The sequence below is a fragment of the Onychostruthus taczanowskii genome, unplaced genomic scaffold, assembly GCF_017590055.1.
Source record: "Onychostruthus taczanowskii isolate IOZ18803 unplaced genomic scaffold, ASM1759005v1 scaffold42, whole genome shotgun sequence".
Classification (NCBI taxonomy): domain Eukaryota; kingdom Metazoa; phylum Chordata; class Aves; order Passeriformes; family Passeridae; genus Onychostruthus; species Onychostruthus taczanowskii.
In genome coordinates this window covers 6,451,781-6,469,459 of record NW_024501682.1, presented here as the reverse complement: position 1 = coordinate 6,469,459, position 17,679 = coordinate 6,451,781, and the positions used below count along the sequence as shown (strand labels likewise).

General features: G+C 44.9%; 1 protein-coding gene across 4 annotated transcripts in view; it reads right to left on the bottom strand.

Moving 5' to 3' along the window:
- Nucleotides 1-17,679, bottom strand: part of LOC121340710 — a 60,243-nt gene that overhangs the window by 14,143 nt on the left and 28,421 nt on the right. Inside the window, exon 4 of one of the 4 annotated variants that reach the window (XM_041413640.1) lies at nt 2,705-2,758. The exons of 2 other annotated variants lie outside the window; for them this stretch is intronic. In XM_041413640.1, the coding sequence (XP_041269574.1) occupies nt 2,705-2,758 (54 nt within the window). The remainder of the gene's footprint in view (nt 1-2,704; nt 2,759-17,679) is intronic. One more of the 4 variants, XM_041413641.1, reaches the window with a different exon arrangement.

Here is a 17,679-nt window from a genome sequence, read left to right as displayed (position 1 = left end):
CAGCAGGAGACTGTTGCCCAGGACTGCATCCTGGCACACAGTGGCTCTTTCCATGGACAGAGATGCCACGATTTCTCTGGGCAACCTGAATAACTTACATTTCTACTTGTGCCCGTTACCCCTTCTTTGGCTGCTGGGCAACACTGAGAAGGAATACCATGCCAAGCATGTCCTGCTGGCTGGATTGAGGTTTCCCTTTATGTGATGAGAGCACAGCACTGTTTTTCAGAAGTATTGATCTCTCTCAGCTGTTTCCAGAGCGGAGGCACTTCAGCAAAGAGTTCTGCCAGGAATCTGCTGCTTCCTTTCTCAGCTGGGTACACAAAAGTGGGCATTCACAATCCCTTGAAAAATGGAGGCAAAAATGCACCTTTACTTAACAGCTCTGCCACCACAACAGACCAGCAAGAGGCTGTGAAGTATCATGTGCTATTATCATGGAAGCCACAAGTGCCTCAGGTGGAGAGGCAATGTCCCAGCTTGGCATGGCTGGCCAGAGAGGAGTGGATTTTGTGCCATCTGTCAGAAAAGTGTGCTCTCAGTTTCTGCTGCTTATTTTACTGCAAGCTGACGTGGGCTCAAGGAGCAAAGGGATAATTCTCCTTTCAGATTCTCCAGGGACACAATAGTAAGTCACAATAATGAGCTTAAGGTGTCAGGAAACCACCTCACTGAGGCATCACTGAAACCCAAGGGACTACAGAACCATCACCAAGCACCGCTGGAAATAGCTGGTGTCCAGGGACAGACACCCAGGAAAAAAAACCCAGCGAAAGAGCACGGGGCAGGCATAAAGGAAGGTGATAAACAAGATGTGCTAAAACATTGCAGCAGGATTAGACAGCTGGCAGGTCTGAAGGACAGGCACAGCCTGGGGAGAGCTTGCGGGGCACAGAAGGACACAACTGTATTGAAAACAATCCAGGCAGAAGCAGATGAAAGAACATAAGAGATCAAGATTAATTATGCAATCAGAAGTACTGGGTCACTGTGGGGTTGCTGGAAGACAGGACTGAAGAGCCCTGACAGAAGGTGCTTGAGAAGTCAGAAAAATACCACCCCCAGCTGTGTACCAGGCTCTAGCCAGCTCTACCTGCTCCTCCTCGTCTCAGACACCAAATTCATTTCCAGAGCAGTGATGGGCAAGGACATCCAACAGCATGCTTATCAACTGGAGCACTGCTGGGTACACAAAGGCAGTGTTCCTATTGCCTGCTGGACAAGGTAAAAACCTTGAAAGGCTCCTGGTCTGTCATTCATCCCTCTCGCAAGGCTATAAAAGACACTGCAGTGAAAACAGCAGCTTCATCGTGAAGAATATTTGTTTTCTTCCCCCTAACCTATTTTTGCCTGTGTATCACAAACATGGAGGATCATGTGGACTGAGGTACACCTGCTTTGGTGACAACATGCAAAGTCACAAATAAACAGAATCTTAGAATGTTTTTGGTTGTAGGGGACCTTCAAGATCATCTGTTCCAATGCCCCTGCTGTGACAAGGACACCTTCTACTAGACCAAGTTGCTCAGAACCCCATCCAACCTGGCCACAATTCTTCTTTCAGGGATGGGGCAGCCACAACTTCTCTGGGCAACCTGCTCCAGTACATCCATCACCTTCACTGTAAAGAATTTCCTCACAAAATTTAATCTAAATCTACTGTCCTTCAGCTTAGTCATTCCCCCTTGTTCTATTGCTACACATCCCTGTGAAAAGTCCCTCTCCAGCTCACTCATAGCCCCCTTCAGCTACTGGAAGGTGGTACAAAGTCGCCTAGGAGCCTTATTTTCTCCAGGCAGAGCAGCCCCTGCTTTGTCAGCCTGTCTTTGTAGGGAAAGTGCTGCAGTCCTCTTAACAACTTCACAGCCCTCCTCTGGACTTGCTCCAACAGTTACATGTCTCTCTTTGTTCAGGGACTCCAGAGCTGGATGCAGCACACCAGGTGGGGTCTCACCAGAGCAGAGCAGGAGAATCACCTCCCTCAACCTACTTGTCCCATTTCTCTTTGATTCAGCCCAGGATACATCTCCCACACAACCATACAGCACCGACCAAAAGAAATACAAGGTACCCACAGAGGAAGCAGGGGTTGGCTGATGAGTCCAGGAATGTGCTGCTAAAGACAAAACTCTCAGAGGTGCAGGTAACAAAATCTACATGGACGAGACTTGAGCATATCTGATAGGGATGCAGGCTGCCAAGCATGGAGAGACTCAGGACACTGCAGCTTCATCCCAGCTAAAAAGCCACCCAAGCAATGTAGCTCTTACCTGTCATCACCCAGTCCCATATCCCATCTGGTTCTGCAAACACCAGCACACAATGCAGGTACAGTCCCTTTTCCCCAGCTATCCACCAGACCTCTCACCCCCACCAAACACCACTTGGTGAAGAAGATCCAAGTGACACCCTACCAGACAGCTATCTGTATGAGCTCACAGCATGGGATGTAGACTTTGACACCAAGGAAGCTTTGAAACCACGGTCTCCAAAACGGAAAAGACAATGTATTATTAGCCTTGTCAGCACCTAACCTAAACTGCAACTACATTCCATACTCCACACTAGCAACTTTTGTTATGCAGCTGATCAAGCCACAAGAAATCTCCAGAAATCATCTTCTGGACACAGATGTTCAGTGAGAATCACCACATTAGGTATATGTGGAAAGATGAAGGAACTGCACCAGAAAAGGGCAACTTACACGAATTTTAATTACTCTAGTCTTCGCTCCACAATTCTTCTTGAGCAGCATCTTCTGAAAGAGAAGTAGAATCCAGGGATTAGTAGAAATAGCATGAATGAACAGAAAGAGGGATATTGTAAGGAGTCCCTTTTGATCAACACTTCATTAAAACAAGATGGATGCATGTTTAAGTGGGATATGAAAGATTAAGAATTACCAAAGGTGGCCAGCAAGTAAATCAACCTAATCTGAGGCTGTCTCACAGCCTGCATAGAGTCCTCTGGCCTAGGTTTTGAAAGAATATACAAGAAATTTCACAAGGAAAAAGAACAACTGCCTGAAAGGAAATATCTTCTTAATTTCCATCAATTAGTGGTTGAACTTCGCCCTGAAGCAGGTGAATTTATCTTCCTTTACAAAGGAAAAAATGGTCTATTTCATGCAAATGTGGACATTCCCATTATTAAACAGATATTTTCATTATGCTTATTTATTTAGAATGAAAAAAAAAAAAAACCCAAGGCAAAAGCACCTGCCTGCAGTTCTAAATCTCTTTGCCATATATTACAAGAGTCATTAAAGTTGTCATAACATGAACCACACAACTTAGCAAAGAGGATATACTTGAACCAGCAATTATTCTGGGAAATTACAGAAATAAACAGGTGAGTTGAAGTTCTATCCCAGTTTTGAGGCAGTGTTTTGAAAGCTGGCAAGTAAATAAAATCATTCTTTCCCCTCAAAAAATTGTCACAAAACAACTCCCAAGTGGAAAAACAAGTCTTCAAGAGAAGAGTTCTTTCATTAAAAAAAAATACTTTAACTGCATTTTTCATACTGAAAAACCTGGTGAGGGAGGCACATCAGGAAGAATCTTCTCCATCAGCTTTTGAAAGAAATAAAAAATTTTCCTCACTTCTGTTTTCAACACTTCTCCAGTTGGAAAGCTGTGTGAAGTATGGGAAAACACTCCCCACAATCACATGCTTTTACAAAGCAACTGAAGTGTTTTTCAGATGAAGCTCTTAAAGGCTGCAGAAAGACATCCCACCATTTTACCAAGATGAGTGGTAAATAGTGAGACCTTTCTATTTTCTCTTTTTGTTTGTTTGTTATCCTTCTGCTTTCTTTAGCACAAAGCAAGATAAAAGGCAACACAGTATAGGGAGGCTTGGAAACTCAAAAAGCTAAAAAAATCCAAAACATACAAACAACATCCAAAAAATTCAGAAGAAAAAGCACCACCCCAAAATTGAAATCAGTGCTTAGGTGAAAGTATTTATTATTTTTCCAGTAGAAAGTACTGCTGGGAGGTGGGAAGTAGTCCCATTCCTCCACCGCCCTCTGCCACTCTACATCCCATAAGCACGTCTTTGCAGTCCCAGTCCACATTACTGCCCAAAACTTGGAGAGGGAGTTAGAGATCCACCCAGCATTTCTAAGCACATCAGCCTCTTTGATCTAAAATCCAGAACTTGGCACACACTCGTCCCACTTTGAAACTTTCACATGAATAGTTTGGGGCTCAAGGATAGTGTATTTTACTATCCAAGCATGCATGGGGGAAGAAAGGAGGTGCTGCAAGGATTTTGAGCTTTTTCTGTTAATCCTTTAGCAGGTGAATCCTACTGCTGTCTCTGTTATTCAACAGTAGCCATGCCTGACTGCTCTGATCCGAGGTTTGACCTGGCAGCACAGCTCCAAGGTTTCTAACCCAAAAGGACCCAACCGTTTTCTGCACAAACCAGTCAGGAGACAAAGGGAACTGCTGAACTGAACTAGCCCAGCTCACAGCTGTCCAATTAAACAAGTAAACCTGGGAATTCATATAAAATATTGCAGGACTCAGCTCCCAGCCAGGCTGCAAGGCACTATGGTAAGGCTGGTATTTATTGTGAAGTCACTGCCTTTCTTAAGGCCTCCTTCCTTTACAGAAGGAAGGAGACCTTGGTAGGGCTGACAAAACCCAGGGTGCAAGGAAGAGCAAAGTGAGGAACTGTGAGGTCTTGCCAAGTTTTGGTCTCTCCTTAAGTTGCTCTTCCAGGTGCTGTGAAATGTTGGTTGGTGGGATGAGGAAGGGTAGACTAGATAGCTCAAGCCACAAGCCCACAGGTGGGATAAAATGTGCAAGACAAAGTCAGGTTGAGCAATGAAAATTAGAATAAGTATTCATGATTTTGAGCCTCATCCTTTAGGGGAAGGATGCTGTTGGAGCAGAACACAACCCTGCTGCATCCCATGTGACTACAAGCTTTTTGACTTCAAGTGAGACCCTCAGCTTCCCAAGGCTACTGTAAAGCTGAGCTTTATAGTGAGTGGTACTTGGCTGAACACCCAGGATGAAGTGAGGCTGTGACACAAAATTCTACATCACCTCAGTGAGCACAACAGAATCCTCTGCTGAAAGGGGAAAAACAGAGCTCTGCTGGCCAAGGAGCAAGTAAAACACCTTCCAGTACAGTCCAGTGGGATAAAATGCCTAGCATGGTCACGTCCACAGGTCCCCCAAGGACTTCATCAGGATGCAACAAAAGACATTATTTCCCAAGTAAAATCAGCAGAGGCAGCAAGATATTTTCCCATCCTGGCCTTACATTAAAAAATACAGGGAGGACCAACAGAATGTGAATGAAAGAGTGAATAAAAGGCTTGAGCTAGCCTGCAGGTAGATGGGACAACCAGCCAGACTCTTCCAAGAGAAATTCAAGTGCTCAGCTGTATCCCAAGTCCTACTCTTCTGGTAGAAAACAGAAGTGCTCTTTTAGTGATGCTGTTTGTGATAAGCTTTATTTATACAAGAATCTTGCCACTAGTTACGCTACTGATACATTTGCAAAGGTCTCATTGTGCAGCAAGAGTCTTGACACCCTACATAATTTTTGTTCCTCTTGTGTTTCCTCTTTGTTCCTGGCGCTCCTCTTGATGAGCTAAGTAGAAAAATAAAAACATGACATCCCCACATCCACAGACTGTTAAACTGGAGCATAAACCTCAGCATATGAAGCTCCCTGGAGCTCTCTTATTTCCACTTAGACTGAAAGCAGAGCAAGACCACTTCTGCTGCACTCTCACAGCTTCCAGATCCCACATCATAATAAAATCTGAACTAGAGAGCTGGAGAGAAAGAGCAAGCCAGCCACATGATCCTGCAGCTGAGAATGAATACATGGAAGGCAAGTTATCAAATGTTATTCTATTTAATCAAATTGCTTCCACCTCACTTGCAGCCACACTCTTTCTGCACCCAGCACAGTAGAGCCACTCTTTAGAAAAAGCAAGTCAAGCCATCTTTGAATGGTTTTCCATCCCTCAGTCTTCCCTTTTCTTGCCAAACCTGAGCACAGACTTTCGGACAGGGAAGCTAAAATGCAGTGCTGCCTAGCAACAGCCAGGGACTTTCCACGGCAGCCTCTCCTCATCCTCCCTCTGGAGACCTCCACGTCACAAGCCAACCACGAGATGCAGCAACTCATTAACTCCTATTTACACAGACACAAGGCAGAGCTGAAATAACATTTATTTGGCTTGCAGTAGCCTAAAGCAGGGGAAACGGCCCATAAAGAAAGGTGACATATTCAATTTAGTAACCCTGGGATCATTCCTAACTACTACACCAATGTGAAAGTGCAGTTTTATTTCCTCAAGCTATTGTCTGGGAGTTACGACAATGAGCAGAGCAGAGATTTGTCAAAGGTCATGGAGGATATTAGTAGCAGAGCTGAGAATAAAACCATAGGAGATGGTTTCCAAAACTTTCTTCCACCTGCAGAAAATGAAATGGAAGAAGAGGCAGTGTCCCTATTTCAATTAAAAAGTCCTTCCTGCTGGTCTCTGACAGAACTGCTAGCATCAGAGCTGAAAAATACAGCTTGGAAACACTATTATTTGCATGAAGGGAAGTTTATTTTGCTATCTACTGTGATTTCTACTAAAAGGAGGAAATGGTATGACTAAGGAAATGTTAAAGCCTTTCTGAGGACACAAGAGTTATGCCTCGCTCTAAAAGCGAAGCTAAATTGAAACGCTTCAGGGTTACCCCTCCAGAAAGCAGCAGAATCAGTTCAGCTCAAGAACCCGCCCACCAATCTCACCTCCTGCTCACAACCCAGAGATTTCTCAGTCCTGAGCCTGGATTCAAAAGAGTTGCAGGGACTGGAAAGAACAGAATCACATATTAACCGACTGAAATGTAATGAATCCCTGATCTGCCACACGTGTGGCTCTGCTGCACATCACTGCCACATCAAAATACCCCCATCAGAGCAGAAATGAGCCACTAGCCCTGCTTCTCTTGGAGCACAGCTCTCCAATCCAGCCTTGCTGCAGGAAATACCTCCAAGTGCTTAAGCAGCAGTGCTCCAAGTCCTCCAACACTGACTTGAGCAGTTCTGAACTAACCCAGAAGGAAATGGTGAATGCCTGCATTTGCTTATGCACAAAAGCCACCACAGAGCTATTCTATACAAACTGCACCACCCAGATGACTGTAATATATATTAACAATCAAAATACAGGCATTCTTAACGCAAGATTACTCTAGAAATACTGATATCCCCAGGATTAATGCATTTATGTCACACTGCTGCAACAGTTCAAAAGAGTTCAAAAGTATTTAAAACTCTGTCAACACACAGTTTAAAGACAGGCATCACAACTTAATTTTCAAATGTTTAAGAGTTTGAATAAACTCAAACCAGCATACAATGTAAAATATTTTACAATAACAGATATTAATAAACACTTTTCATCTTACATCTGCTTTTTATATACACAATTCTGGTTCTAGAATAGTTTCATTTTCACTACCTCCACAAAACAGAACAACTCTTTTGTCCATTAGTGTTGTGGGGGGCAGGGTGTAAATTGATATTTATTTTATTATCTGATCACAGTTTTAAACTTAGGCGTCTGTCCAGAGTTGGACGCAGTTTAACTGCTACTGGTTTCCTCAGACTAGTTTAGCCTATTTCAAGCAAAAGAGCACAGGAACTCTCAGTTTCTCAACATAACCCATCAGCTAATGACACGCTTCATCAAATGCTACATACTGATATACAGCTTGTTACAATATAAGAATATTGCAGGGATTTTCACTTGCTTAATGAAAGAGATTTTCAAAGTTTAAAAAAAAAAAAAATATCTGTATTCAGTAACTGTGCTTTAATTTGACTCAAAGACCAAACTTCCCAAAGAACATCAAGCAGGCCAGAAGTCTGCCTTTCTTTATTTTGCTAATGACCCTCCACAGGACAAGTGCACTTTAAAGGTATGGACATTTCTGTTTCTTGTTAACATCTTCAGGCTCTTGACAGGATACAAAGTTTAAACAGTCCAAATTTTCAGAAAAAGCCTCAGCTCCAAAAAGCCTCCTCAGCTCCATTACCCCTGTTTTACTTCTATGCTGTTAACCCTACCAGCCAGCTTCCCAGTTGTCCAGAGTCTTCCAGGAACAAGGCAGACCAAGCCTGAAAGTCTAGCACAGAAACAAACAAACCCATGATGTTGCTTGCTGTGTTTGCTTTGTTCAAACAAACAAACAAAAAAAGAACTGAAAGAAGAAACAGTACAGTGCGAGGAGAAATTGCACTCTAAGCCACAGCAGAGGGCTGATGAAAAGGGAAAAACCATGCCCAGTGATGCAATGTGCACAGAGAACATGGCCTCACAGCAAGGCAGGGAGGCAGCTCCATGGCCCATTAAGCAGAGGACTGCAGGGGCCTCAATAAGAAAGTCTTGGGACAATGAGGTGAAGCGGATGCTGGCGCACAGGCAATGCTTACATGTGAGCTCCAGCCTGACACCAATCCACTACACCCAGTGAGCCAGCCAGGGAAGAACAGCCCTGTGGCCCTTTTTCCTGCCCTGGGAAGGCATTGCAGAGCAAAGAGCCTGCCTCATCTCCTTTCCTAGCAGCCCTCAGCGCCAGGTTTGGGCCAGCAGGAACAGCTTTACCCTGCTGCTGGAAGCCTGTCCTCTACCCCAACACTGCTGGGCGGGGAGAGCTGCAGAGGGTTAAGGCAGGGCAGGGGTGCAGCTGCAGCGCAGTGGGCAGATGAGGTCAGGGCGCCGCACAAAGTGGCCATTGTGCGGCACACTGTGGCTGTAGGCTTCTGCTTGACCGGGCCCCACCTCCGTCCCACGGCGTGGCACCGGGACAGCACCGGGGCCGCAGGCCCGCAGCTGCTCCCCGGCGGAGCGGGCAGGCACATGCCGGCAAACCAGCGGCAGCCTCCCGCTGCTGCTGAAGAACAGCGATCCAGCAAGGCCCTCTCTAGAGCACAGGCTGAATTAACGCAGGGGGACCGGCTACCCACAAAGGCAGTGCTTACACAGGCCAGATGTGAAAGCCCAGCACAGCCCCAGTTCAGTAGCAAGGCCCAACACAACAGCTCCGTGCACCTTTAGGCTTAAACATCACAGCGCCGTGCCCACTGCTTTAGAGACATCCTCCACCCAGGAGAGCAGTGCTTCATGCCCGCGTGGCAGGGCACAAAGGGAGGAGGGCCATGGCTCCTGTCCTTTGGCCAACACAGAGATGAGTTTTCTGCAAGGAACAAAGCCAGGTCTGCTGTCCCAATGAGTTTAGGAGAATAACAGGAGGGAAAAAAAAAAAATCTACTTTGTAGGTTGATTTTGGACTGGGTTTTTTAATTCCTTGGCACTGAGAAGTGTTGCTAGGACATGGGCATCACCTCTTAGCCCTGCAGTGCAAAAACCGTACAGAAAAAACGGTAAAGTGACAGGCTCCTCCTTGCTGCTTTTCAGCTGAAGAAGCTCCAGCTGACACCAACCCCCATCCAGGCTCAGGCTCCCAGGCAGACATGACTGGCAGACAAACCAGAGGGCCAAGCTTTCCTAGCAGGCACCTGAGGGTACTCTGCATTTGCATCACTGGGGATGCCCTGTGCCAGGGGATCACCCACTGTCTGGGCCGAAGGGTGCAAAGCATCCATGTGCCAGACACAGACACAAGCTCCCTGCCCAGCCCCTGAAGCAGCACAGCAACAGGAAGGGTATAGTTCAGGCACAGCTTTAATTACAATTATCATTAGTCACAGTCTCCAGATTTCTCCATCAGAAGTTAAATGGCCTCACAGCATTTTAAAATGCAGGCCAACTCAAATGGTTTGGCCAATAGTCCCCTTCTACAAAAACAAACCCTAGCATCCAAACACTAAGCTGTGGTGATAGTGTGGAACATCCTGAAAAGCCTCTTAACTCTTTTGAAAGTCATTTCTAGTTAAATATTCTGTTGAATTAGTCATTAATGCTTTTTTTGCCACATTTATCCTCAGTCCATCTGAAGCCCCTTCTAAACATCAACATACCTGGTCTCTTAATGTCAAAGAGCACCCATCTTCACCTAGATGGGAGTCCTAGTTACCCAGGCATCATCCTCTGCCACCAAGGGCCAAAAATCCTCAGCCTCCATACAGTGCAAACACTGACAACTTAAGTGTATCTGGACAAGGCAGTAGAGGAAATGCTGATTATTAAGTGATCATTGAAAACAACTCCCAATTCAAAAAAAAAGCCAGGCAAGGCCTTATAAAAGAAGATGTATTGCAAGGACTTGCACTTAGCAAACAGTGGCCCATGAAAACCAAAACAAATGAATTCCTGTGGTCACCAAAATCCTTTCCAACAGGGTTATCATTAATCACCTCATTTTGTGCACTACTGGGAAGGGCTCAGCTATCACTGCTGAAGAGAAATGAGCGAGAGCCTACAGCAACTACAAACTGGCAGGACAGCAAGTCAGTCTGACCAGTAACTGCTCTCAAATTAAGCACAGCCCAGTTGCACTGCAGCCCCAGAAAGGCGATGTGCAAGTGACCACTGCAGAGTGGCACCAGGCTGCTGGCCTGGTCAATGCCTGCTACAGAAGAGAGTGAGCTGAAGTCCGGCCAGCAAGGTCTGCCACCTGGCAGAATTTCTGAATTCCCACTATTCCCAAGGCCCAGAGAACAGATTAAATTATTCAAATTACAGGCTGCTTTTTGAAGTTCTCTGCATATCACACTAGAGCCACAGCTAACAAACACAGCTACCTACTCACACAGTGTGGTCTAAGCAAACAGACTGTCTGCCTACCTGTAGGTGACTCTGGTTTTCTACTGCCTCTCTGTCTTCTTTGTGGCACACAGTTTTCAGATACACTCTGTACCTGTACAGAAGCCCTGTCCCTTTCGGAACAGATACAACAGGCTGTATTTGCCCTGGCACTTTTACCACTAGCCCTTTGATTGGAATTTGGGGATGGTGGAAGCAAACACTATCCACGGAGCATCTCTGGCGTAGCAGCCGCTTTCCCTGCTGGTCTGGCAGAGTCTTGAGTCTGCTGATCTGCAGGGTACATCAGATGGTTCATCTATTCACTCCATGCCAACCCCAAATCCCTCACTGAGTTTTCTTTGAGGCCTGGAAAAAACCCAAAGCTCCACTTGTGCAGGAAATAGACCTGACCAAAAACTCCAGCACCTGTGGAGTAACAAAAACGTAAAGAAAGGAGAGGATTCATTAATTCCCTATCACTCATCTGCACATGCCAAAGCTACCGAAGTTCAAATGTTGGGCTTGCCCCTCCTGCTCACTAGAGTCTGTGGAGGAGGAGGGGTGCAAAGGGACTGGGGGGGGGTCTAGTTTCACAGCTGGCAGGCATGGTAGCAGCTCCTGAGAAAAAGCTTACAAAGCTTTTAATTCAGTAAGGCCAATGTGACTGTTTCCTCCCTTCCTTTCTGGCCTTGGCTCCAAAGTTGTCCACAGGGAATGTCCAGTCTAGTCTAACATATCATCTGATGTCTCTATAGTTTATCTCACTTCTAACTGAGGCCTTGGCTTGGACATGACTCCAAAGCCCTCCCTCCCCACAGACTTTTCAGACAGAGCTAAGCAGAAGGCACACTGCCTCCTGCAGCTTTGTCCCACTCCCCTCATCACTGCTGCTGCAGAACATGGGAGATGGCAGTGCTGGGGGCTTGAAACAAGCAGTCCCAGACTCTTCCACCCTTTGCTGTTTAAATGCTGTCCCCAAGTGCCCCAAGGAGGGGTTAAGACATCAGCACAAGTCAGGCAATACAATAAACACAGTTCCCCTTTAAACAGGGAGATGCAGAGAGCTCTGAAAATCACACAGCTGCATACCCTGGGAAAGAAGAAAAACTGAAATAACTGAAAGGTACCAACTCTTGTCAGCTGTGACATTACAGGGACATGGAGAGGAAGAGAATCCACAGATAGCTGCTCCAAACCCAGAGGACACAGGGATAAAAGTGTGTGCCTTTATGCTATCCTTGAGTAGCTGAAAAAACTACAAGACATTCCAAATGCTCTGGGCATGCCACAGGGCCTCTTGCACACCAGCCACAAAGTGAACAGCCAAGCATACAGAACACCAGATTTTCAGAAGAGACTGCATGCTCACACAGGTTTGCCACATGAAAGGATAGATGATGTGAAGGATAGTGGATGGTGAAAGGAAAAAAACAGGCCAAAACCACCAGCTCAGAATGGTTTCAATTCTAGATTTTTAAGCCAATTTCTTCCTGGTTTTGAAACAACTAGAACATTTCAGATGTTCATATTAAGTATTTATGATTAAAAGTAGAAACTCTTAGACTTAAATGCTTGTTTGTCAGTCCAAAACCCTGCCCCAAAGTTAGCACAAGGAACTTTTCAGGAGGTGTAAAACCCACACAAAATCTACCTAATCCACCACAGAAAATATCCAGTAAAGATCAGTGGGTTTCCTGTGAGGAGAACCTGGAATATGTACCTATTAATGAGATTTTTAGCCAGAGGATTTGACTTAGTGGAGCTTCTCAAAAATAGGGCAACATGAGATACACACATTGCACTAAATGAAGAAAGGATTTGTCAATGGCCTGGATCTTCACAACAGGAACCTCAAAAGGTGGCTCTGAATTGCCTCCCACGCTCTCCAGCTGAGTGCAAAGGACATTACCCTGTGGGAACCCTTGCCTTGGGTCCATCTGGTGCTGCTGGGAGCACTCACAAGTGGAACTTCAAGCAGAAAACACAAGGTCACATCTTCAGATGAGAACTTGGATTCACGGACAGCAGGAAAACTGAAAAAGCCAAATGCAGACTGACTATATAAACAGCTTTGGAAAGCCAAAACAAGCCTGTCTTACAGAAGCAAACATCCCAAGCCACAGGGCTTGCTCAGGCTCTGAACACAGGGCTACAGAGTTCCTCTTCTTCTCCTTGAAAGACACACACATGTATCACGTCTGCACTGACCTGCAAAATATTTGAGCATATTCTCCTTTCACTATGTCTGTTGGAGAAATCTCATGTGCTTGCACGAGCACATGAAAATAAACAAATACTAAATTAGAAATTGGAAACCAGAAGATGATTAACAAACCTAAGATACCATTTTTGCCTACAGACATCCATGTAGTGGGAGTAGTACAACACCAACCAACACAGAGAGAAATGATGACATAAGCCAACCGTTCCCACATTCCCCACCCAATCACCTACTTGTTCCCCTGCTCTTCTTCCCTACTGAACCTCACACACTAGTGCTGTGAGGTTCAGTAGGGAAGAAAAGTATGCTGAAGCAGCTAGGCAGCTAATAGGATAAAGGCCTCTTACTCCAGGGAGCTAATCCATTTATGCAGAACATAACTAATGACTGCACTTGGAGATTGCTCTCCCATGCCCACATGCAGCAGGGCCTGCCCACACGTGCCTCACAGCACAACGCCGCACAGCACACAGGGTCTTGCTCAGGTGGTGCCTGATTGTTGAAACTTAGAACTTGTGATGGGGTTTGACCTACCAATGGTGAAAGGGCTGGCCTAGGCCCGTACCCATGTGAACAACTTGCAAATATTCCAGAGGAGCCAGTATCTCTCGCCTGGGGCACTGTCCTTCCTCTTAATTAGGCATATGTCTCCCTTCAGTGCTGCTGATCAGCACTTGCAGATTCTGATACCATTTTGCATCCTTTCATTCACATCCTCAACAGTGCACATGGCTTCAGATGGTGTAAGGCTGGTCCAGGGAACCATCTCCAGTGCAAGAAACAATACAACCAATCCAGCAATCAGTGTTTCTCCCTGGTCACTCCAATGAGCTGAGTGAGCTTCAGCATCTCTACTTGCCCATGGGTACCAGCACAGGATACACATTACTCCTGCAACTTTTTGAAACTCCCGTATGTGAGGGTAGTGAGGCACCATCAGAGCCAGAAGCAGATCACTGCCCTTCTAAACAGGTGTTAGCAGAGCACAGCAACCCTCAGAGCTGTGCATGAATGAAGTATTTGTTGGAGAACTGCTGCCCTCAAGCATGCCACTCCATTGTCTGCATCAAGATCCGCTTTCCAAATATTTAGAAATGAACCATCAACTCAATAGCTTGCAAGATCATATCAGAGCCTGTATAACACATGTCAGTATTCATAACACATGCATCAGTTTTAATGCACAAATCATATCAGTTTTTCCTTCTTTCAGCTCAGGATTTCAGCCCATCTCACGCTTACAAAACAGTCATGCCCTAGGACTAAGAGTGCTCCTTCACTCACCACACTGCAGAAGGACAGAAGTACAAATTAACACATTCAAAAGTGACCAGAAGGTCTCAAGACCAAGTTCATTAGGATCCTCTGTAGAGAGAAAGGTTGGTAACAACAGCAGAAGTTTACATCCAATTATATTAATACTCTTGAGGGTGTTTGAATGCTTTGGATGCTTGCATCTGGAAAGCAAATGAACCAGTGCCTCAGGTCAGTACAGAGTTTCATACAGTGGACTGAGCAACACAGACAAGTCTCACAGTTGAAGCAGTAGTTACAGCTGTTTTCTACCTCTAACCCTACCAGCAGCCCCATCATGAGACAGCAATCTGGCTTTTTTTCAGCTTCTTGTGGTTATACCATTCATTCAGCCCTACTGCTTAGCACAACTGCCCACAGTAAGAGTCTGCAAAATGCAAACAGGACAAACCAGCACAGCAAAATTACCTTTCACATTTCTTGTAGCAGTCAGGCTTGAATAGAACACTGGTGTACCATGAAAGAGAAGAGATAAGAATGCTAGAATAGTTGTACTATAAGTCTTTCTGCTTAGAAAATATTTTCCAAGAGCACCACTTTCAGTGCTCATAATTGCACTCATTCCGCTAACAATAACTTGAAACTAAAAGGGTTAGTTATGTTATTCAGCGAAAAACAAGAAATTATATTAAGTTGAAAATTACTTAAAAGCTTGACTGGATAACACACCAAATTCAGTACTACAACGAAAACAAACATACCATGAACTCACTGTGCTATTTCCACCAGAGCTCTGAACAAAGCACTGCAACTTAAAGACTCACTTTAAAGAATGATCAATATACAGTCTTATCATCCAGTCAGGTACACCATGTTCTTGTGTGAGGTCTGTCTGTCTTTCTGGCACATACAGCAAACAGTAGCTGTAACAAACTTCCCTGAAAAAACTCAGGGTATTCCCTGACCTATGGTTGTTCCCCCAGCTGCAAATCACATCACCTGAAAAATAAGGAACAGGTTTACAGAAGTGAGAAAAATCAGACATCTGACTAGCTCCATTATAGAGACATTTCTACCTGTACTAGGAATTACACAGATCAACTAGATTTGAAATTTGGAAAATTATTTTTTTAAAACTGTTTCTTGTTTCTTAACCATAACATGCCCACATACCATCATGGCAGAGCCTATAGGACTGTTTGATGAGCCTCTGAAGTCACAGGCAAGAGAGGGAGTTTCTAAAGCCTCCATAGGTACACAATTTTTATTTTGTTTATGCTGTCAAAAAGAGCATGCTTACAATAAGATTGCAAAGTAACTTGCAAAGCATTTTAGGGGTTTATCCTTTATGCAGCAGATCAACCTGATTTTTTCATAATCAAACATGTGAAGGTGAAATTATAGCTTGCAAGTATAAGCCAGGATTTTAAAACACAAGCATGTTTTTGAATTAAAAATACAGCCTTTCCTAGTATAGACATGACCACAGACTTCATTTACATTAAGTTCCTAACACTCTAGACAAAGCTCAGTTTTACAAATTCATTCCTATGAAAACTGCTTTGCATAAGCAGTTAAAGTCCAGCAGGAAACCAGAAAGGTTGTTTGCAATGAGGAAAACCAGCAAGTTTCAGAGGGTTTCTCTTAACTGTCTTCATTTGTGTTTCAATTTACCTGTGGCCCTCAGGACCTATGTTTTTGTTTTTGAAATCTTTAATTTAGAAAAAGTGTTGTTACATGTTTTTTTGGCTTGAAGAGAGAGTGTTTGTCTCTCCCTTATTGGTCAGCATTTCTTCAAAACAAAATGCAGCTCAATGAGAAGTGTATCTGGGCTCACAGCTCTGGAAAAGGGCAGGGAGTTTTACAAGGCAATCTGCTCTGGCTTAACTCAGTCTCCATCTACATGAGAAGTAGATGCCTCTATTGAGTGCCTCCCCCCTGTGAGATGAGCTGTGGACCAATGCCCAAAACTCCCATTGACATCAACAGGCTGAAAGAAAGCGCGAGCAGAGCCCAGCAGTGTGGTTCTCATGTGAGCCAACAATGGAGAGGTTATTCAGAGCTAAGGCAGAAAATCAGAGCTAAACCCCAGCCCACGCCAAGGACAGCTGTGTTGTTGACAGCCAGGCTGGCTATTCTACCACTCCAAAGCTTGTCTCAAATACAGCATTTCCCAGAGTGCTTACTCTAGTCACGGGCTTGGCCTTAAAAGCTCAGCCAGCTTCTGCCTATTGAGCAGTAATGGCTGCTGCGTTTTCAAGACTCAGACATGCTCTGGACAAGCTGCTTGCTCTCCATGTGTGGTGACAAACTGGAGCACAAACACCCAATATCAATAGTTAATCGGCACCATCACAAGACTGCTCTGTTACTGCTGTTACCACTCATACTACCACTCCCCTCCTTCCTCCTCGCTCATGGACAGTGCCCATGGGAGACTGCTGGGTGCAAAGCACGCCCGTGTCACCTCTCAGACACCAGTGCCAAGCCGTGATGGGCAAGGAAAGTGTTCTGGTTCACAGATACAGCGCTAAGCAATGCCAGGGAAAAACTAAGGAAAACCAAGCTCTTGTTTTCTATTCCTTGCTACCATCTCTTCTGTACAGTGCTTTGAACAACTCTATAACCATCTGAATTCTAAGCAACAGCAGCCCCTGTTATCTTGTAGCTGCTGAATTCTAAGGGAATTCAACACTTAGTGGTGGTAAAGTAGGAACAAAGGAAAAAAATTTAATCTATCTCTACTGCTTATTTCAGTTTCTTAACCTATACAACAAAGTCAGAAAATCAAGCTGAAAACTGCCACCACCATCATATGCCCTCTGGACTATATGAGGAATAACCAGATTGGTTCTAAATAGCCATTCACCCTCTCCAGTTTCCTCAAGCCACTTCACTGGCCCTCCAAAGAACCAAACTGTAAGGCTCTCTCCTTTTCAGAGGTCAGTACCACAAGCAAAAGATGCAACTTATTATGCCTGAAGAGCGATCCACTCACTCGCAGACCAAATACGACTTGGGCAGTGACAGCATATGGTGGAGCCGCCTGCACACTCCTTCTCTCCCCAGGCAAGGATGAGATATTTGTATCACAGTGAGCCACATGCTGAGGGAGGAGTGGGCAGGGAGAGGTATCTGGCCAACTCAACAGCCACACTGGGACACAACCCAGGCAGCCCCTCTAGTGCAGACACAGCAAGGCTGGGGGAGGTGAGGACAATCCAGTGCTACTGCAGAAGAGGAGAGTACTGCAGAGAAAGTCCTGACCTTCACTTCCAAGTAGCATCTCCAAGCTGGTGTTTCTGAAACATATACACAGGTCACAGCAAAACTTTTTAATCTGTCAGGCTCTTGAGATTACTTGGGCTGAACTCAGGAACTGGGAAATAACATGCCAACATTATCCTCCTACACAGTACTGTGTAAAAACAAGAAAGAAAATATCCTTCAGAAAACCTTATTT